General features: G+C 37.7%; 1 protein-coding gene across 2 annotated transcripts in view; it reads right to left on the bottom strand.

Annotated features, from left to right (window-relative positions):
• creb3l1 (cAMP responsive element binding protein 3-like 1) overlaps positions 1-23790 on the bottom strand; it is a 33124-nt gene that overhangs the window by 3311 nt on the left and 6023 nt on the right. The window contains exons 2-12 of one of the 2 annotated variants that reach the window (XM_033981420.2): positions 18472-18604; positions 17051-17137; positions 11649-11788; positions 11164-11245; positions 10268-10422; positions 8078-8224; positions 7815-7873; positions 6500-6568; positions 1396-1498; positions 858-1002; positions 345-471 (exon numbers count right to left, since the gene is read on the bottom strand). In XM_033981420.2, the coding sequence (XP_033837311.1) occupies positions 345-471; positions 858-1002; positions 1396-1498; positions 6500-6568; positions 7815-7873; positions 8078-8224; positions 10268-10422; positions 11164-11245; positions 11649-11788; positions 17051-17137; positions 18472-18604 (1247 nt within the window). The remainder of the gene's footprint in view (positions 1-344; positions 472-857; positions 1003-1395; positions 1499-6499; positions 6569-7814; positions 7874-8077; positions 8225-10267; positions 10423-11163; positions 11246-11648; positions 11789-17050; positions 17138-18471; positions 18605-23790) is intronic. The other variant, XM_055228172.1, reaches the window with a different exon arrangement.

Genomic DNA, 23790 nt, shown 5'->3' on the forward strand with positions numbered 1-23790 from the left:
CTGGGAAACATTCCAGGCAAAGCACTAACACAACTAACAACAACATCTAACTTATGCAATCTGAGCATCCTAATTATTCAATGCTATGAGTTTATGAGCACTTTTCACAACTCTCAGAGACCAGAGTGGAGTTTTCTTCAAGGTAACGCTAACAACTACCATGCTAACACACACTTTCTGATTCTCGGACAATAAAATGCTTCATATTTTGATGCAGACAGCACATGGCGGACTTATTTTCACCTCAAGAGCTACTTATTACGATATATCTGTACTGGGGCAAGACACATTTTGCTCACGGTAAACAAATATTAAATTTACTGTTATACTATGAGGCGTAGTACCTGTGTAGCGCTTGTGTCCGGTCTGTCCTGTTCTCTGAGATGGTTCTGGACAGTTGGACTTGAGCCGATGTTTGAGGCTCTGTGTCTGGGTCCTCCTCACTGAAGAAGAGGAGGCTGCGCGAACGCACTGAAATATATACAAATACATGCAGTTGGATGAGTCTAGATTACACCGGTGAATACAATGTTATAATAAGCCTCTCCTCAGTCATGTTATTGATACTTTGGAGCTGATGTCATCAACATTCCCTGGGGGTGTGATGCTAATTGAAGGCACTGCTCTGTCTGAAGGCCTGCTATGACAGTTTTTCAGTTAATCACTCTCACTCCTAAACAGGACCATGAACCCTCATATTGATTGCAAAATACTGAATTTTGTATTATTTCTTGAGTTTTCAAACTATCTTAAAAATTATCAGGCTGTGTTTGCTAATGTGTGCATTGGGTCACCATGGTAACCGCTGAACATGGCTCCGTAGACATACATGAAGCAAGAAGTGTTTTCTTATTTACCGTGGCTGGTAGTGTAAAGTTCTGCTGACTGCAGCTGTGCAGATGAAGGCTGCGATGAAGAGGAGGAGGAGAGAGGAAGCAAGGAGAGAGGAGACGAGCAGGGAGAGAAGGAGCCTAGGACCAGGACGAAGCACAGCGCCACCATCTGGACACAGACAACAATATCAATACAGAATAATTTAAAAAGAGGTGGCCAGTCTAGTAAGAATCGCACTAATGTGACATTGCTAAGTTTAAGGCGCTGTACCAGATTTTTACCGTCTAAAATATGTGAAAAACAGAACTAGTTCATTTTAAACAGTTTGCAGTGACTCAAAGTTAATGCTCACTGACATTATGCATTCAGAGCAACCTAATTGATCACTGTGATGAGTTTAGAAGTGCTTTTCACAACTTTGAGAGACTAGAGTGTCATGTTAAAGCTAATAACAACTAGCATGCTAACCGCACACCTCCTTTTACTCAGACAATAAAACACTTTAGGTTCAAAATATCAGGCACAGGACCTTTAATTTAAGTATAGTTAAAGTGTCTGTACCATGAGGCAGGTCCCGGTCTGAGTGGAGGCAATTTTACAGGAGCGAGGGACCACCTTCCCCGAGATCAGAGACTGGAGCTTCTGCAGCTGCTGTAAGAGCGACCTGATGGCACAAAGGGGTCAAAGGTCAGCAAAGGTCATCTGAAGTTCACCAGCACAAGCAGTAAACTAGGCAAACGATTATTTCTATTGGACAATGAGACTTTTGAAATACATTACCAGCAAAATAAGTGTCCAGAGAATATTAACAAATAAAACATGTTATTAATGAAAATCAGAAATCGTTTATACTTTTTTGACATGTTGATTTAATAACACCACAGTCTTTGTTATAAAAGGTCTTTTCATTTGTCCATATAGTTACAACGATCAAAATATGTCCTCGTCAACCCAAAACATGAACTATAGGCCAAATCCTCCAGCTAAGATAGTCCTGGACAAGACAGCTCAAGACCTGGGGTTAAAATATGGGTACGTAGTAGGTGTATGAGGGAGATGTAGTAATAGTAGAAGTATGGGGTGGTGTAATAGTAGTAAAAGTATGTGAGAGATGTCATAATAGTAGTAGTAGTAGCAGAAGTATGAGGTCAAATGCAAAGGACAAATTTTTCTTGGGGGACAATAGTGTACCCTAACCTTAACCTTAACCTTGACTTTAAAGATGCACTGCGTAACCTCTAAAACCTTAAACACAACTTTCATTCAAGATCTGGAGAGCAGGGTGCTAATGGTACAAGCCCTGAGCTGCTACAATTACCTCTCTCTGCCTCTAGGTGGAGACAGATACACGTATTTTATTTTTAAAAATTTGAGTTGAGTTTAAACCAGTTTGACCAGTTTACACCACAACAGCCCCAGTTTAGGGTGGCAACCACTTAACCACTCTGGGTGTATCTATAATTTAGTTAATTTATACCTTCTTTAAACAACTTAAAGTGCACATGACAGGTTAAACTACTAGTCATTTCACTAAAACATTGGCCTAGTTAACAATAATAACTAAAATCTTGCCTAGCTGTTTGAAATTTCATGGAGTTTGCCATTTTACTTCCTGGTTGGACTCGGGCAGCAGATACGATATACATAGAGGTACTTCCATAACCATTACCTAGCAACTGTGATGTTAATAAGAGCCAAAACTTGTCTAAATTTCATTCAGGATCTGGAGAACAGGGTGCTAATGGTACAAGTACAAAGGCCAAAACTTGTCTAAATTACACAGTAGTTATGACTAGACTAATAAAACAGAAAACACCACCTTTATTTTGTTAAATTAAGGCTTAAAATAACAAAAAAAAAGCTTTCTTGTGTACATTGTGTCTGCATTTTGGACGGAGTTTCAGTTTGTCTCAGTGATGACATAGGTAGAGGGATTCAGCTTGAAGCAAAACTATGATAATGATAACATATGGAGATTTATACCTTTTGGATATTGCACTCTAAAGATTTGGCAGTAAAAAGTATACTATATAAGAGGTACTGAAGTCTAGTCTATTTATGGTTTAGTCATGTCTAAACCAGAAATAATGTTAATAAAATCATCTAAAATTTCAACCTCGACTTTGATACAATAGACCAACACTTGTTACCAGTTTTGATACCCAAATGATAAAGTTTTCAGACAGTATTCTGACACAAAGTATTAGTATTTCTTTATTATAGCATGTGGTCTTACACTGGTTCTGATAAAACTCGAAACATCACATTTTATCCAGATTTGTGATTTTTTTTTAGCATTGATATGTGCGTAAATGAGTGTCTAGCTCTGATTCTAGTTTTAGTCAGTGGTGGTAGAAGTAAATGTACAGATAGTAAAAAATACTAGTAAAACTACTAAAAATGCCTGTTTAAAAATGTACTTAAAGAGTAAAAAGTAAAAGTATTTCGTGCAGATTTTGAAGTCTTATGAAGCTTCACATGTAGTGATTTTGAAAAAGATTTGTGCTGAATTTTGTTTTGCCGAAACAACTCAATTGATTGTTTTTTCCTGCTGTTTTTATCAGTTTATTTTTGTTTGCTCAAATTATGAATGTGTTCAAAATAAGCCCCTCAGACTTTCCAGCTGGTCTCAAACAATCATAAAAAATACAAAGTTGAGAAAAACAAAGTTGAAAAAACTGAGGCACTCAAAAAGTACAAAATAATTAAAAGCTTTTATTACCACATGGCAGAGTTAAAATCACACGTTTCAGCCCTTTGGCCTTCATCAGGCCCGAAATGTGTTGGCATGATTTTAACTTTATCTGCCATGTGGTAATAAAGGCTTTTAATTATTTTGTACTTTTTGAGTGCCTCAGTTTTTTCAACTTTGTTTTGGGCTGGTCACTATACTGAAGAGCACCAAAGGGACAGTTTTGCACAATCCCTACACATCCAACTAGCACTCCTGTGCCTCATTTTTTTTTGCAGAATAATAAAAACTACTTTTCAGCCCAATTAAAAAACATAGTAGAGTAGAAAGTACAGATACCTGCTCTCAAATGTAGTGAAGTAAAACCTTAAAATCTGCTTAGTAGAAACCACAGATACCTAAAAGTTGTACACAAGTACAGTACTTTTACTATTATGTTACACCAAAGGTTTTAGTGTCCATTAGTACCTGAGTTTCGACACTTCTGACATCTCTATTTAGCAGTAGTAGTAACAGTTTGTGATAGATTCAGCCTTATTTTACTATTACACAATCCTGGTTTGAATAAAGTTAGTTTTGTAAATAATATAAGATCTAGTTTGGTTGTTTACTCTTAGTTTTCTTGAGTCTGTACTTATTCCATTAACACAATATGATAAAATATTTGTAATATTTTCAATAGTCAATAATCAAAGTTGCACTATGTAACTTTTCTGGTCTTGTTGCTACATCTGGAATGTTCCACAATATGGCATTAAACTTACCTATCTTTCATTTATTAAATCTCAGTTTTTGTTGCTAAAAATACCTTACATAGCATGCATTCTTACTGTGAATGGGCTCGCCTCTCCACAGATCTGACCTGTAACTTGGCCTGATCACACCACATGCTTATGTCCACTTAATGCCATACGGTGGAACATTCTATGCAAAGCAGGTTGCAGACCCATAGTGTATCTTTAAATTGATTTTTAACAACAAAAGGTCCTACACAAAACTCTTATGAGCTTTAAGTTATGTTATAATGTTGTTACCTCCACAACACACTTGGAGTTGTGTTTTGTTTCATTCACACATGTTTGAGTGACACTTTTTTTTATTAGTCTGTTTACATCTTCAAAGCTCAAAATGCTCTGTTCCACCTTGTGATTTCATGCAGTTCAAGTTAACCGCTAACTTGCTCTCTGCTTTTACCTTTCGTTCTTTAGAGATTGGCAATTCCAGGGCTGAAATCATCCAAATGACTCTAGTGAAGGTCTATGGAATTTATAAACATAGCGGAGCACTTCCTGTATTATCTCATGACATCACAAGGTGATCTGTTTGAGAGAACTCAACACAACTCCAGGTCTGTTTGTGATGAGGAAACAGCATTACAACATAGATCAGAAAATAGCATAATATGGGGTCTTTACATTTATAATCCTCAAATTAAAGTTGTAGATCACTTTCTCATCCCAAGTTAAATTCAAACACAATCCCCACAACAAATAAACAAAAATGAACCGATTTCGTCAAAATTTCTTAGATCTTTTGAATTTTTGCTGACTGAAGTTGCCCTATTGTTCTGCACTGGGGTTGTTGTGGTCTGGTTTGGGGGAGTGGGGCTATAGAAAACTACAGTTAACTCAAATTTGTTTAATTACAAGCTGTAAAGTACCCCACCCTGAGTTCAAATAACAGGGTACTACAGCATCTGACGCAGTTTGGGACATTTAATGGAAAACTGTAAAGTAAAAACAATAGACAAGTGGGTTACTATGTGATAAACATGTAATATGGGGCTAGAGGTATAACTGTGGGGTTAAAGGATTGGGGAGAAGGACAGTAAAAGTGGTAGTAGTAGTAGAAGAATTCTGACACAGTTTGGGAAATGTTACAGAAAACTATCAAATAAAAACAATATACATGTGCGTTTAATATGGGAGTTGAAATCTAGACTTAAATTGTGGGTAAGAAGGATGATTAGAGATAGTAAAAATAGTAGAAGTAGTAGCAATAGTAGTAGTAGTAGTAGTAGTAGTAGTAGTAGTAGTAGTAGTAGTTCCGTATTTTTCAGATTATACGTCGCTCCGAAGTACCAGCGAAAAAAATGCATAATAATGAAGAAAAAAACATATATAAATTGCACTGGACTATAAGTCGCATTTTTGGGGGAAATTTATTTTACAAAATCCAAGACCAAGAACAGACATTTTGTCTTTAAATCAAGTTATAATAATAAAACAAGTTTACTCTCGATCTCACTCAAAATAACTAAATCCACTGAATTCTTCATCCTCGGTGTTGCTTCTGAACAATTCCAGCTCCGGAAGTAGATGAAGCACCACTGCTGTGTGGCTGTCATACTGGTGCACAAGTCTGGAGTGACCTCGCACAGTTGTCAGTGTGACAGTAACGAAGATGTGAAATTATATATTTTAATAATTTCACATATAAGTCGCACCCACGGCCAGACTATGAAAAGAAGTGCTACTTATAGTCCAGAAAATAACGGTAGTAGTAGTAGTAGCAGCAGCAGTAAGAGAAGTAGTAGTATCAGCAGGCGGCAACACCAGTTTTGGGGTGAGTTCACATAAACAACACCATTAAAACTGAGGCTAAACTAGAACTAAATCTAGACCAAATCTAGACTTACATCAGAATCAAACAAATGTAAACGTGCTCATAGTGTAGGAGTAGTAGTAGCAGTGAGAGTAAAGGCTTAATTGTGAAGTAGACTAGAAAGTGGGTGAGCAGAATGACATTTTAGGTACAGAGGTGTATAAGGCAGAAGGTCTGATTAGCGGCCCTGATATCTGGTTTGAATTAGGTCTAAACCAGTGGTGTGAAATGACACTGAACCAAGGAAAAGGTAGTTCAAAAGGAGGAAAAAACACTAGAACAACAGATTAAGAAACACACCTTCAGGAATACTAGTGATCATAGAATATAGTAAGGAAATATATATTTTGTGAGTACAGAGGGTCTTACCTGTTTGCAGTCTCAAGATTTTCTACTTTTCTCCATAAATCTCCATTTTCTGACGTGTAGTTTTCCACCCTGCAACGTATTAATACAACATTCCAATTAGTCATTCAACATTTTTCTAGAGTTAGCTGGTTTCACACAGAATAAGTACTAAAATGCTACTACAACTACAACTATACTAACATACATACTTAAAACATCTACATTGATAGCTTAATATAATCCATAACTATTTCTAGCTTTACCTCAATAAATGAACCTTATTGGTCCAATCTGATCTGATATAAGTGAAAATCTTCTATCTATCACACGACCACACGCCGGATGAAAAAAGTGGGTTAAACTGTGTCTAAACATGGAACTAAACCAGGACCAAACAACGACTACTACTAATACTACTACCATTACTATTACTACTGCCTCTGCTAATGCTACTATTACTACTACTACTCCTAGTACTGACTAAATTATGAGTAAACCCGGAATTAAACCAGGACTAAACCAGGACCAAACAAGGACAAGCGTCTATGTAATCGTATATATTTTCTTTGCTTCTCTTCAAAGCTAAAGCCGGGATTATCAGCTAATCTTTCATTTAGAAATAACATGGTTTAAATGACTGGACACATATAGAGAAATAGAGAGATGGGATTAGGAGCAGAATGGACCTGTTTTAAAGGATTAGTGAAGAATCAATAGGATTAACATGAGACGATGGAGTACTCTTAAGAGAAATGAAAGAGGGACTGAGCCATTGAAGTGGGATTTTCTATTAGTATTTATATGGAAGGAAACAGGGGTTAGACCAGGACTGAACCAGGTCTGAAGCAAGACTAAACTAGATCTAAACCACGACTAAACAAGGCATATAGTGAAATATAACTGTGTCTATATCAGGACTAAACCAGGTGTAAACCAGGATTAAACCAGGTCTAAACCAAGATTAAACCAGGAATAAATCAGGACTAAACCAGGTCTAAATCAGGAATAAACCAGGAGTAAACCAGGTCTAAACGAGAATTTAATCAGGTCTAAGCCAGAACTAAAACAAGTCTAAACCAGGACTAAACTGGTCTAAATTAGCACAAATTTAGGAGAAAACCGGGTCTACATAAACATTTGTCTTGTTCTAAACTACAATAAGTCTAGACTAAAGGTGCACTGACACACGGACGACATTAAAATTGGGCCTAAACTGGGACTTAACCCCAGAACTAAACCAGTGCTAATGCGAATGGAGCCTAATATGTCTAAACCAGTTCCAAACCAGGTCTAAATCAGGACTAAGCCAGATTTATATGTTGAACCCCAGACTCACTTTTTCTCCAGACATTCCACATACTCCTTCTTCTTCCTTCGACTTTCTTGAGCTGAGATCTGAAACAAATGTATGATTATTTATGATTTTACTACGAAATTCAGCGGAACTTAAAATATCACCACAATGAAACTGTAAACCAAGAATCACAGCAGAAAACATTTTATGTGATGTTTTCAATTAACTCAAATGGGTTTGGAAAATGTAAAAAACAGGAGTATAACTAAACCTTGTCTAAACCAGGTCTAAACCAGGACACGGACCTTGTTTTTGATCTTGCGTCGTACTCTCTTCAGTGCTTTCTCTTCGCTCTTGGTGAGAGGCAGTTTGATGGGGACTGGATAACCCTCTGCCACCAAAGTCCTCTTCTCCTCCTCGGTCAGCATCAATGGACCGGAGCCCTGCAACTTCTGTAAACAAAAACATTAAATAAATAGAAAAATAAACATTTACACATATACATATAGCTTACTGTGTAACTTTCTGGAGGTGGCATGTCACCTGCATGATTCCATGGAGATAGAAAGTTAAAACCATACTTTGGAACATTCTCCATATGTTTTATGCCATACTGTGGAATATTATAGCCACAGGAACATGAAAACAAGCAGGTCAAATAAGAGTCAGGTTTGTGGAGATGCAAGCCTGCTCAGAGTAAGGACACATGTGTTTCAATGTTTTTTGAGCATTTAACACCAAAATGAAAAAATGAATAAAACATGCTTTATTTTTAGTCTATTATTAGCTAAAAGTTACATATAATGTCTTTAAACCGGGACTTAACAAGGTTCAAAAAAGTGCTTAACCAGGACTAAACCAGGACAAAGTTTGTGTAAACAGGACCAACTTGCTATAGACTTATCGTAGACTTAAACAGGAGTAAACAAGTTGTAAACCAGGTCAAAATGTTCTTTTTGCTTGCTTCCTTACTGTGAGCAGGGTCGCCTCTCCACAGATCTGATTGTAACTTGGCCTGATTACTTCACTTGCTTGTCTCCATGAAGATAGATATGTTTACACAAACAAGGACTAAACCAGGACTAAAACTGTACTGAGCCAGAACTAAAACAGGTCAGAACTAAACAGGGTCGAAACCAGGACTTAGCAAGGACTAAAGTGGGACTAAACCAGGACTAAAGAAGGACTAAACCAGATCTAAACCAAGGCTAAACCAGAACTAACCAGAACAGACCAGAATCAAACACTAATACACCATAATTTAAATATCTTGTAGACATAAAGGTTCTTCTAGACAGTAAAATGACATTCTTATATTAAACATCAGTATCACTTTCACTAATTACAGGACTTTTCAAAACATTTCTGAGTCTAATCTCATTCATTTCTTCCGATCTGAGCAGCAAACCCAGACAGGGGGTAGTTTTATTGAGTTTGACTTAAAACAAATCCAGGTTTAGTTGAGCTGACTCATCAAATTACACAGAGGGTGATTATAGCCTCAAGATGAGAGGTTCAAACATGATTTACACTTTTACATTCAAGGTTTAAGAGGTTTTGTCTAAAAATGCAGATAGTACAATCAATGGAGCACAATGCATATTAAAGGTGCACTGTGTAACTTTTGTTTCTCTCCATGGAAATGTTATTGCTTTGGCTGGAATATTACACAATATAATATCTTTTACTAAATACACATTCAAAGTATTCTTCCCATCACTACACTTCAACCAATCAACATGAAGTATGTGTCTAAATGTTCTTTTCCTGATAACTTTCAGTAAGAGCCATACCAGATTTGGGAGTAAAACTTGACTAAGAGTGCTTTCTTTGGAAATGCCCTGCCTATAAAACAAACACATTAGGGATAAGGCTGATATGGATTTTTTGAACTGATACAAATATCTGATATTTGGCCTGCTGCTGTGGCTGATAACCGATATTTGCCAATACAGATATTTAGCTTTTAAAATTCATAGCAAGGCCTAAATTTATCTTATGTTAATTTGTGCCAATGCAGAAGGTAAATGCAGAAGGTTCATTTTAGGGTCGCAGGAAGTCATATGTTGTCATATAAGTGACGCCAGGATCAGGATCACTTAAACAGAGAGAAACAAGGGATAGAAAGCACGAGTTGGATGCAAATAGCCACTCCTCAGAGCCAGAGGGGAGGTGAACTTCTACGGCCGTGCCATAGGCGGTGAGGGCCGTGCACTCTCTGGCGGCCGCTCTGCCCCGGCGACCATGTGCCTTTCTCACCTCTCTCCTGTTTCACATCACATAACCTACATGCCCCGACACCGTGATGGACACTATGAGTGGAAGTGGTGCGCAAGAGCTGCTGCTTGTAGAGCGCTCTATACGTTTTCTGATGAAAATTAAGTTTTTGGTGCTGAGAGTGACATGTGTACTGTGGGATTTGAGTTGAAAATGCTGCGCAGTCCGGCACAAAACGGGACATCTGGTCACCCTACTTTATACTGTGTTTAACTCACGTGTGGGGCTGTGAGCAGAGGAGAGGTGGATATCGCAGCCGAAGCTCCCGTGGCTCGCCCTGGTCTTTGAGGGGGGGGCGAGGAGGGGGGCAAGGACCCATCACTGTCACCGTGGTTACTGCTTGGGGGGGTTGGAGGAAGCTGCAGCGACTCATCTGACACACACATGCAAGTAAATACAGATTAACATGTATTTACATGTATTTAGTCTCTATTTAAAATCACCTAAACATTAACTCCTCCCACAAACACATTTCAAATAGAGCTGCTAAACTGGGCAGCTGGAGGACTAACGGGGAGCTAAGAGGGGAGGCTTGTACGATGTCACATAGTACATGAAATTGCAGAAACAACTGAAGGTTTGCACTATGGTTTCTATTAAAACACCATATATACTGGTAAATCGCGAAAAATGTGGATTTAGTGTTTAGTTTCACTTTAAAATGCAGATACAGGACAGATACAAGTTTTTTTCATTCTCAGTATCTGGACAAGCCAGGCCTCATGCTCAGAACCTCCTAAATTCAATCACTGAGCTGCGGAGGCTGTACTAGCACTAAACTAAAAAAGAGAAATACATCAAAAACAGGCACTGAATATTTATAAAGTGAAGGTTTTTTTTTTGTTTTTTTTTACATTAGATTCATTCAAGCTGTATGGCCACAAGTATGTCTGTATGTAAATTATTCAAAACTGGTCAAAAAGAAACACATCCAAACCAAAATCTTTTTTAAAATTGACAACACATTGTTGTATTGAAAACTGCAACTTTTTTTTATGCGTTACAGTTTATAAATTCCAGTGTGACTTGACCCAATCCTAGCTTGGACAATATCTAACTAAACCAGTTCAAATGTTGCATTTAGCACATCACGGCTTAGGCTGAATGTACTGACCACTGCTCATACTGAGATACTGCCCCATCTCTCTGGGTTCATCTTTAATCGACACAGGTTTGACATCTTCTGCACTGTGCTCCTAAAAAATGAAAGCAAAATAAAAATTAATAAATATTAGAAATTGCATTAAACCTACATACAATTAAAGGTACACTATGTAACTTCTATGGTGGATACTACGCCGTGTGCTTGCCTAAATGTTATTGCTTTGCCTTGAAATATTCCACAGCCTGGCATTAAACCTATCTATCTCCATGGAGACAAGAAAGGGACGTCACCCAGGCAAGTTACAAGTCAGATCTGTGGAGAGGCAATGACGCTCACAGAAAGAATGCAGGTTTTTCAACATATTCTATAATTGAATAAATGTAAAACAGATCAGTTTAATGCCATAAGGTGGAGCATTTTAAGCAAAGCAATAACATCTCTATGGTGACTAGAAAAGTTACACACTGCAGCTTTAAATTCAATCCAATACTAACCGAATGTTGCCAAAGTGTGGCTCTGTTTTGAAAGTTCTCTGTGTCCTCTGTAGTCTCTGTGTCCATAGACTGGGTCAGATCTGGCTCCTCCTGCTTCACCAAAATGGCCGACAAGTCCTGGTTAAAACTCCACTCAAACTCTACAGAAAGAAGAGGAAAAAGATAAAGGGATGTCCAAACATTAAAGAAGATATTGTGCTTTTGTCTGCTATACAGTTATTATCGACCCCGTGGATCATTATGTTATAATTTGGACATTTTAGATCACAATATTAATCCAATCAGCTTCAAATATTTGGCATGACCTTGTCCCTGATCACTTTCAGCAGGGGAGTCGACAGGGGGGACAAAGGGGTCTGTTGCCCCGGGCCCCAGGATCTTAATATTAGAGGGGGGCCCATATAAGCACCGGGGCCCCCAAATTTTTGTCAACAGTTCTGGCTTTCAGTGAGAGCCTTTCCAGACTGCTGTGTTGAACTCAATTCAAAGTGGTACACATATCTGAAAAATATTTCAGTAGTCTGTAAGGTAAAATCTCAAAAATGTGTAGAAAATCATACAGCACTCCGTTTGTTTAGAAAAGTTCAAAAGCCTTTAAAAACATATGCAACAACATGTTTCATCAGGGCATAAGGACAAACCCTTTCTTTTTGGTACATGTACCTATCTGGTATTAGCCAGGTTAAGGCTGCAGACATCTGTGTTGAAGACTAGTTTTTTTCCATTCTTAGTTTAAGTTCTAAGCAAATATGGGCAGGTATATAGATATTTGACCTATTTAAAACTGCCATACATGTGCACTCTGCTGTAGTTAGTTTACATAAGATTCTCTAGTTCTGGTCTGATGTATGGTTCAGGTTTAGCATCACCTCATAAAAGCACAGCCCCTTTAAATCTCTCACAGCTCTTTACATTGACTTTAACAGCACCAGAGGCTCCAGCAGCAGAGGCACTGGGCTCTGCATCTACACCAGGATTGAGCACTAATGATCGGGCTTCAGGGCGCGGGATGGGGGGCTGTGCTTGATCTCTCCAGGAGATGTGGTGTTAAAATAACACAGAGGAAAAGATAGTAAAATGTGCTCTTTGACAGAGAATTATCAATGACTAAGTGAAAAGGAGGAACTTAAACTTGTTTTAAAATTTGAGTGATTTTAATTCTCATTTTTGCATTTTAACAGAGCATTTTAAAAGATGAAAGAAAAGTCTTAATAGAAACAGAAAGACTATATTTTATTTTAACCAGGACTATTCCAGATAGACAGGGCCTGAACTAACCTAGGACTAAATCTGGATCAAATCATAACTAAACCTAAACTAATGGTGTATTCACACTTGGTTTAGTTCTGGTCTAGTCCAAGTTTAGTCCTAGTTACGATGTGGTCAATGTGCAAGAGTGAACACATCCTAAAATCAGGCTTTAATCTAGACTAGGGGCAGGCCAAAGCCAGGACTAAATCACGATTAAAACAGGACTTGCCCAGGACTAATCGATGGACTAAACCAGGGCTATTATGAGTCTAAACCGGACCATGGTGGAACAAAACCAAGTCTAAACTGGTCCTAAATAATGATTAGATTAGGCCAAAACCAATAATAAACAGGTCTAAACCAAAACTAAATAGGGCTATCCTCATTCTAAAAAAACAACAAACCCCAGACAAAAGCTAACAAGGTCATGACTTCACTTTTTCCAAAAATGCTGTGCCCTGGTTTGAACATGTTTTAAATGATCCTCCTCTATTTGAACTCTGATATAATGTAGATGTTTATTACTCAACAAGAACTAAATCAGGTCTAAATCAGGTCTAAACCTGGTCTAAACCAGGACTAAACCAGGACTAAACTATGTCTCTTTTTGAACTGTGAATAGTGTGAATAGTGTATTATCACAGTAGAAAAGACCAGGATTGAGCTGAACCAGGTTTAAACCACCTACACTACACAACTACACAAGGACTAAACTAGGTCTCCTTTTGAGTTGTGATATGATATAAAGTATAAGAATAGTAATATTATATTATAATATTATCACAGTGAGTCTGGATCATAAAAAGAACCCTGACAGAACCCAGGAAAACAGAACCCAGGCAGTAGTAGCCGATGGGTTTAAATGTTCCTGATTTAACTTGCTCCAAGGCTCAATATTGGGCCCGCTACTTTTTAGTATTTTTATTAATTAAATTGGTTGCAATTTAAGAGACAGCCACATATATCTAAAGCAGAGGATGCTGTTTTATATGCAAGTGCTCCTTCTGCTAATCAGGCGTTTTTTAAAACTGCAACAAGATTTTAAAGAAATCCCTCATAAATCTTATATTATTATTGAATGCAAATAAAACTAAGTATATGATTTTTTCTAAAAAAAAAAACAAAAACATTTAAGTAACATGCAAGCTACAAATCTTTATCCACTAAATGGTGCACCCATTGAAAGAGTCGACACTATCTTTTGACTTGACAAAAATGTGTCCTTTAATAAACATATCTCGAAATTAGGAAACAGTCTAAAATCTTTTAATTTTATTACAGAAAAACAAATATTATATCCCAATAAATTACAAAAAAGAAATAGTATACCTCAACTTCTTGTTAATCATTGATACTGGAACATTTAATGCCATAAGGCCAAGGACTAGCCGAACGAAAACTGAGACGGGAAATAGAGCTTTTAGCTGTTTTGCGTCACAAAAATGGAATACACTCCAAGAAAAAGGAAAACTGGATACTTTGGTGACACGATCGCAATTAAATAATCTGCACTTGTTTTTAATGTTTTATATGGACTTATGTACTTGTTTGTTGTTTTCTGTTTGTATTGTAGAGCAGTATTGTAAGTATTCTCATTGGGTACCCCCTGTGTAAATAAAGATAAAGTAAGAAAAGAACAACTGAACCAAGTCTAAACCAAGACTAAACCAGCACTAAACACAGACAAAACCAGGACTAATCTATGTCTCCTTTTGAACTGTTATATAATGTTCTGGAATAATTTGTCATCATAGTGGGTTTGGAGCATATGACGAACTGAAAAAGGTCTAAACCTGGTCTAAACCAGGACCAAACCAGAACTAAACATGGACTAAACCAGGACTAAACTATGTCTCCTTTTGAACTGTGATATAATGTTTTGGAATAGTTTATCATCACGGTGGGTTTGGAGCATATGAGGAGCAGAGGAGCAGCTGTGATCTGCCTGTTTCCAGTCAGTCTGGTATTTTGGCAAAGACCAAATGATCAGAATAACCCCAAGACCAGGACTTAGACCAGGGTTAACAGGCCTGGGAGTGGGCTAATAGAAGTAGTATTAGTAGTAATAATAGTAATTTTGGCAGTAGGATAAGATTCTTGTACTGTTGGGAATGACTGAAGTTAAGGAATGCAATATTTTAGAAGTAGTGCTAATGTGGCCATTATAATAGTAGTAGTAGTAGTTGTAGTTGAAGCAGTAGTAGTAGCAGCAGTAGTTGTAATAGTAGTTGTAGCAGTAGTAGCAGAAGTAGTGATAGTAGTTGTAGCAGGATTTAAGGCCTGGCCTGGGATCCAAGGAGCACTATTCCAAGAAATTAAAACCTCCAAATATGCAGTAGTAGTAGAAGTTGAAGTAGTAGCAGCAGTAGCACTAGTAGTAAGAGGGCTATTCCAGGACTATTCTACAACATTATGATGTACAAAGATGCAAATAAAAGTAATTGTAGTCATAGTAGCAGGTTTGGTTCCAGTTAGTACTTGGATGGGAGACCGAGGTGCCACAGTGGGGCAGCAGTGAATATAGTGGAAACTGTTGTGTCCTCAGGCAAGACACTTCACCCACGTTGCCTAGTATGACTGGTATAAATGGTGTGTGTGTGAGTGTGTGAGTGTTAGTGGTGGTCGGAGGAGACAATGGCACAGATTGGCAGCTGCTCCTCCATCAGTCTACCCTAGGGCAGCTGCGGCTATAAAGAAAAACTCACCACCACCGAGTGTGAAGTGAATGAATAATGCACAAAATTGTAACATGACTCTGAGCATCTGTAAAAGCATTATATAAATTGAATGCATTATGATTATGATTATGATTATGATTATGATTATGATTATGATTATTATTCCAGGATGTTACAATGAACAAATATCCAAATAAAAGTAGTACTGGTAGTATAGTAGTAGTAGTAGCAGTAGTAGAAAGAGGGTCAGCGAGAGTGGGTGAAAAGAAAGATGTAGGGAAAAAGTATAAACAGAGAGCTAGAGAGAAATAGGGAGAGAGAGGGGGTAAAAAAGGCAGAGAAATAAGAAAAAGAGGAGAGTAAAAGAGCAGAGGGATAGATAGACAAAAGAGGGAGACATAGAGGGGTAAATGGAGAGAGAGAAAGAGAGAGAAGGGGGGAGAGAGAGTTTCCACTGCTCCATGTGACCGCTGCTGCTGCACGCTGTATCCATGTGCCTGTGTGCTGTGGGTGGGCAGGGCCAGACAGGCGCAGAGCTCTGGGATACAAGGGACAAATGGAGAAATGCAGAGAGGAAGAGAGGAGAGAGATAGAGGGAGAAAGAGAGAAGGAAAAGGAGAAGGACAGGTAGAAAGAAAGAGGGAGAGACCAGAGAGACAGTGATAGAGAGAGCGAGGACGACTAGGATTGGTTGTTAGATTTGTAGCTACAGGCCGTGCATTTAAATGTTTGGGCACTATATCTTTCATTATAACTGAGCTTCAAATGTTCCTGATTAAACAGTTCTGGTTTAGACCTGGTTTTGTCCTGGTTTAAACCTAATTTAGTCCTGTTAAAGCCACAGTATGTAACTTCTTAGCCAAAAATTGACTAAAATAAAAACATGTTTTTTTGTTTTCATTTTGTTTGCGTTTATTGTACTGAAAAACATGTGTCCCTAGTGTGACTGGGCTTGCATCTCCACAAACCTGACTCTTATTTGGCCTGGGAGTGGGTGGGTAGAGATGTTGTTCCCTTGGCTACAATATTCCACAGTATGGCATAAAACTAACTTATCTCCATTTAGGATGTTCCACAGTATGGTTTTAACTTTCTGTTTCCATGGAATAATGCGGGTGATGTACCACCTCCAGAAACTCACATACTGTAGCTTTAAATATTGATTTGGACTTATGAAGAGAAGTACAGAAATTATTTCAAATCAATTCAAATGAAATTTCTAGGTAGGGTTGTCAAGTATCAATAGCAGATACTAATCTAAGTTGTATGACATGTTGGCTCCTATCGCTAATTCTCTCAGTGTAATTTATAAAAAATGAAAATCATGGTCTTATTAGAGTTATTATCTATGACCTTAAATTTCCCGAGTGCATCAACAGCTTCTTCATGTTTTTGTACAGTTTGAGGCGGTGACCCTGGCTGTAATTATCTCTATGAGTTTTTCACATAGGGTTTATTTGGGTTTGGACGTACCCGCCTCGTGGTCCTGGGTGATTGACAGGGCAGGGCTCTGGGGGGCGGAGTCTTCACTCACAGAGTAGCTGTGCTCAGCTTGAATATCTGTAGCGACATATATGGGGTTTATTCACTTAGGATTTAAAAACATTGGCCAATATTAATTAAAAAACTAAAATAAATGATTGGTTCATATTGTGGTTTGAACTCGAGCTCGGTGCCTCACAATACAATATGTGTCCACTGCGCTGAATAACAAAAGGCATTGGGATTTCATATCCACAATGTCTTTATTAAAAACATACAGATTTATGAATAACTCACATTTTCAGCTTAGCAACTTATAAACTTCACCAAAATTTAAAACTACAGTGTATAACTTTCTGGAGGTGGCACGTAACATGCACGATTCCATGGAAATAGAACGTTTAAGCCATACTTCGGAACATTCTCCATGGAGATAGATAGGTTTTATGCCATACTGTGGAATATTACAGCAAAAACATCAACATTTCCTGGGAAACAAGCAGGAGGAGGCCAAATAAGAGTCAGGTTTATGTAGATGCAAGCCCGCTCAGAGTAACGGTGCATGTTTTTCAGTGCAAGGGACCAATTTTGAATATTTTACTCAAATTCCGTAATTTAACCCATAGCCGTCATTAAAGTGTTAAAATAAAGCTTTGTGTGTACTCTTTAGGCAGCCGATCAATCAAAACAAAACATGTGCAAGAGATTGAAGTCCGGTAGCCGATACGCTAAAAAAAAAAAAAAAAAAAGAATTAGGCCGTTACATTTGCCAACACTGGTCCATCTTTAATATGTTGTTTAAGTTTCCTCCGCCACTCACAGCCCTACACCTGCTCCCCAGTCCAGAGTTCAAAAAAGAAAAGGCTTTAAATCGATTCTGGAAATTCAAGTTCATTTTTAAAACCACAAGCCAAGTCACTGTAACTGTAGATCTGAGACTGGTTTGAATTTAAGTCTGGCTTATTCTACAAAACCCACTAATGTGTTAGAACAGATCATATGCAGACAGATTATGTAGTGGAACTTTTACATATATTAGCGGAATATTTTAGTAGGTTGTAATTTCATTCATATTTTAAACCCGTCCAGGAATGAAGAGTGAAATCTGAACTGCTAAAGTAATCCAAGAATCCCATGCAGCTCAGAACATGTTTGTAGAGGTCTAAACTACAGGGTTAACAGTGTTTCCAGTTACATAATACTTGAGTGGAGCTGTAGTAGTTGTAGTAGCTGTAGAAGTAGTACAAGTAGAAGTAGTAGTAGCAATTGTAGTAGCAGTATAGACACAATAATAGCACCTGAAGTGTTACCAGTAGTAGTAGCTGCAGTAGCAGAAGTAGTCGTAGTAGCAACAGTGGTAGTAATTGCAGTAGTAGTGGTAGCAGAAGTAGTAGTAGTAGTTTAGCACAGACCTGGGTTTGTGTCCAGTTCTAGATGTAACATTGAGGGTCGGTCATTTAAAGATGGCCGCTCTAAAAAATTATCGTCGAAGAAACTGTTGAAGAGGTCACTGCTGAAGTCCTCCATCTGATCTCCAGAGAACGGCTGAAACAGAGAGGGGAGTGTTAGTTTACGTGATCAAATAACACCTCTTCTAGTCCTAGTTTAGTACTGGTTTAGTACTGGTTCAGTTCAAACCTAAGCTGCATTCACACATCTCTTCTAGTCCTTGTTCAGTCTTAGTTTAGTCCTGGTTTAGTTCTAGTTTGATCCCACTTTTTATGTGGTAGAAAGTTGAGTTAATTTCTACTCCTTGTTTAGTCCTGGTTTAATCTTAGTTTAGTTTTACGTTAGTCTTGGTCTAGTCCTGGTTCAGGTCAGACCTCGGTTGCGTTCACACGTTACATCTGACGTGATTAATCTGATTTGTTTCTGATTGTTCTGTGCAGGTTTTGATAAGAATTATGAAAAAAAAATGTAGCAAAGAGTATAAGAGTGAAAGAGTATATTGTAAAAGGACCAACTTGTGACAAAATGAGATGCACACTGTCTGCAGCTACTACTAGTATTTTTGTTTCTCATAAACCCAGAAGTAAGCACCAAAAGCTGCACTCTGATTGGCTGCACTCTGAATGGTTGCACTCTGATTGGCTGCACTTGGGCGGTCCACCCCAGGTTCTCTTGACTGAAAAAAGCTGTTCTAAAGCCATACAAAGTGAATGCAGGTGGATACTAACTATGTGGTACAGAGTTTGTGAGAGTTATGGGGATAGACAGATTTAAATACCTAATTCCTCATTTGGTATTAAAATTTGGTACTATTGAGCAAGTTATTTTAAAATTCATTGTATTTTGTCTTTCAAATGCAACAAAAAAAAAGTCCACGTGTCAGTTAATCAATGGATTTTTTCAGTCCTGTAACAGAATTATTGCCATATCGAAACTAGATATTAATTTGAGCAGGTACTGATACCAAAACAGTCACATTAACAGGACAAAAATGTACCTTTCCTGAATAGCTTTAAAGTGATCTTGAGCAAGTATAAGACACACAGACCACTATGAAACCTACCTGGATGACTGAGAGATCGACATAAGTGTCAGACAGCAGTGATGTGGTGAGGCCATTGAAGTGAATGAGGGGCGTTTGATGCATGAGTCACACAGGGTTTATGGGGACATTTGACACAGTGACGCAAACGAGAAAATACGAGTATATAAACAAGAAACCAGGACTAAACCAAGAGTATACCAGGACTAAATCAGGACTGAACGAGAACTGAACCAGGGCTAAATCAGGACTTAACCTGAATTAAACCAGGACTAAACCAGGACTATACCAGGTCTAAATTATGACTGAACTTAACCTGAATTAAACCAGGACATAACTAGGACTAAGCCAGGGCTGAACCAAGATTAAACTAGGACTAAACCAGGACTAAGCCAAGGCTGAACCAAGACTAAACCAGAATTAAACCAGGTCTAAACCAGCATTAAACGTGACTGAGTGAAGGTTGGACAATGAATGAACCGACCAGCATCAAAGCAGGACTATAAGCAGAGTCTAAACAAAGACTGCACAAGGACTGAACCAGGACTAAGCCAAGAATGAACAATTAGTGAACTAAGTAGTAGTAGTAATAGTAGTAGTAATAGTAGTGTTGTTGCTAGTTACTACTACACCTATTCACAAAATTATAAAATGATTACAAAAAAACTGCCATGTCAGCATTTCAGACCACAGCCATACCTTGGGAGCAGCATCGACATTCTATATTCTATGTTGAGTGTTAAAAACAACTTTTACACATCTGCTGTCTTTATGAGGCAAATATTAAACCTATAAAATATGTACCATGAGAGCACTTAAGGCAAAACACCACCTGGGCTCTGTCTGTGCCCATCCCTGCTGTATACTTTACTTTAAAGGCTTTATATTACACAAATTTGACTCTTGTGAATTTTAAGGGTGTTTTGTTTCATTCGCACATGTTTGAGTAACACTTTGTTATTAGTCTGTCTACATCTCCAAAGCTCAAAATGCTTTGTTCTACCTTGTGATGTCATGTAGTGGTAGTTTTGTTAACAGCTCATTTTACCTTTAGTTCAGGAGAGATTGACAGGCTGAAATTATCCAGCCTAAATATGCAAGATTTGTGTTAAACGAGTGAATGAAATAAAACTCCAGGTATGTTTTTAATGAAGAAACAACATTATAACATAGATCAGAAAATAGTCTAATACAGGCCCTTTAAAATGTACTCAAACACAGTATCCTTGTTATTTTTCCTGTGGGCCATACTGGAAAATATCCCTTTAAATGCCACGCCCCTTTAAGTTTGTCCCATTTGGGAATATGGGTCAGGCAAAAATAAACATTGAGCAGCTAAATGGAGAAAAGTAGGATTTGGGATAATAGGAGTGGACCGGTATAAACATTAAATACAGTTACTATAAGTGGACTTATTAAAAACAATTAGAAGCTATTTTAAACTAACTTGTAAACTTGTCTTTGAATATATGGCTGACTTGTGCAAACTTGTACCAAACCAAGTGGACTTTGACTTCACATACACTACTATGTCTGTGTTGCTATAAGGCTACTGAGATTCTTCGACGTAATTGCTAATTTAATTATTTGAATCATATTTTGTCAACTGGACTAAACAGGATCTACCAACAAAATGTATTATAAATGTCTCAGTAATAAAAATAATCTGAGGAGTCGACCTTTATAATGTCATATGCAAAGTGTTTTATTGTTTAAGTTTGTTTAATGCTAAAATGTTTTTTCCCCCATCAACAACAGGCCTGAAGAGGTTTTAGATGTCATCCATGCATGTTTGAGTAATCTAGTGATCTCTCCCGGGCACTATTCAAACCCTAATTATGGTTAGCTGTGCAATGCTCTGCCCACAAGCCTACGTCACCCATGATCCACAAGACAATTCTCCATAAATATACAAAAGCATGATACAAAGAATGCACTACAACTTCACAAACCTGATGCGATGTGCAGTAGTTTCATTATCATAGCGCTCTGAAGGGGGAGTGACTTAGCGCGAGGAGCAAAGGGAGGGGAGACTCAGAGTGTCAAAAATGAAAGTGAAACTTATCTAACATGTTAATACGTTGTTTTTGGTATTGGTAGTATTTAAGTTACTTCAAAATGGGAAACTCTTCTCCTCCAAAGCATAGCCAAACCCTGCTGCTACTACTATGACAACTTTTACCACTTCTACTACTGCTAATACAAGTACCACATATGCTACTACTGCTGCTACTACCACTACAAGCACTACAACAACCGCTGCTACTACTACTGTTACTTTTACCGCTCTTACTACACTACTACAACTGCTATCGCAAATACCACAAGTACTATAACTACAACTGCTACAACTACCATGGGCGTCGGACTGGGAGGGGGGTAAAAGATACTGTTTACCCAGGGTCCAGTACAGAGAGGGGCCCCTCATAAAGTCTGTAATGTGCAATTTTAATAAGATAATATGTAGTACGGGGCCCCCAAGATGATTTTTACCTAGGGCCCAGAATTTAGCGCTACACCTCTGACAACTACTACTACTACTAAAGCAATCCAGCTGGTATTACTCTTACTGCTACAACAACATCTGCTACTACTACTACTACTACTACTACTACTACTACTACTACTACTACTACTACTACTACTACTACTACTACTACTGCCAAAACTACTACTACAAGTACTACAACTAGAACATCTACTACTGCAGCTTAAAATAACTTCACAACACCTTCAAATTTATAACTGTACACAATACTACTACTACATGTACTACAACTACTATTACTACTACAACTATTACTATATATTACTTTTACATCTTGAGTCTCCCAAATGAAAGCCGGTGTTAGACAACGATGCGCCTCAACTCATCTCCAGGTTAATAATAGTTTTGATTCATTCATAATTACGAGGTTCGGTTTGTTTTGGTCTACCCCTCAGCAGAGACCACCACTGTTATAATGACACAGGGAGGAAATAAGCTGTGAAGAGGGTGACTGGGTTTTGCCACTGTTGTAATAATTTCCTTTTCTTTTAACTTGAAAATAGAACGCTCAGGCTACATTTATTTAGTCTCAAAGCCATCGTGTTTTTATTGGTGAAGTCATGGTTTAGTCCTGTGGGTTTTGTCTGGTCTAATTTTATATATGTTTACTATTGTCGACAGAAGCAAATCAGCTTTTTCCTACATTATGAGATTGAATTATTGTTTTTTTTTTTTACTTTTTTATAGCTTGGCTGTGGAGCATTCTGAAATGAGTTCAACACATTTATCAAGACAAGACAGATGTTGGGTTTCAGTATTGATAAAAAGACCCACAAAAAACACAAGACTAAGCCAGGACTAAACCAGAACTAAGCAAGGATGAACCAGGACTAAACCAGGACTGAACCAAGACTGAAGTTGGATATTGACAAAAAAAAAATAAACACATTATTGAACCATCCCTAAATCTGATAAAAAGTGTGTTTTACATATTATAAATATAAAGCGTTTTATTGTCTGATGATCAGGAAGTGCAGGTTAGCATGCTAGCAGTTGTTTCGTGACAGCAGAACTCCTCTCTGGTCTCTGAAAGTTGTGAAAGGAGCTCATAAACTCATCATTGTGAATAATTAGGATGCTCTGAATGGACCAATAACATTGGTCCATTGCAAACTCTTTAAAATGCACTAGTTCTGTTTTTCACGTTGTTAAGATGGTTAAAATTATTTCTATAGAGAATGTTCCTGCACTGTTTAGGAATATTATAGCAAACTGCTGTTATTAAGCTCTATTTTGATAATAAGGAATAGACTGAATACTCAATACCAATTCTGATACCACGGTGATAATAAGTCTATGTGTCTTATACTTGTTCTGATACAGCCCAAGATCATTTTAAAGCTATTCAATAAAGGTTAATTTATGTCCTGTGAATGGGACTTGTAGTCCTGCTCACCTGAGCTCAAATGAGTATCTAGTATCGATACTAGTTTTAGTATCGGTTAGTATCTGATTTTCAAAACTTTTGATGACCCTATTAAGAGCTGCTTTTATAAATGATTTCTTAATATCTTTTCTTATATTGTATTGGTTTTGTAATATAGCCCAGTGACTCCCATTCCACAACAATGAAGTGTCTAAACTTAGCCCAAAGCAGTTTTCACATTATCATTTTCACATTTTTACGACTGTGTCGACTGAGTGAGAAATTTGTCCAGAACATCTCTTAACCTTTGGAACTGAGACTAAACC

This window comes from Periophthalmus magnuspinnatus, chromosome 2 (genome assembly GCF_009829125.3).
Source record: "Periophthalmus magnuspinnatus isolate fPerMag1 chromosome 2, fPerMag1.2.pri, whole genome shotgun sequence".
In the NCBI taxonomy this organism is placed as follows: domain Eukaryota; kingdom Metazoa; phylum Chordata; class Actinopteri; order Gobiiformes; family Gobiidae; genus Periophthalmus; species Periophthalmus magnuspinnatus.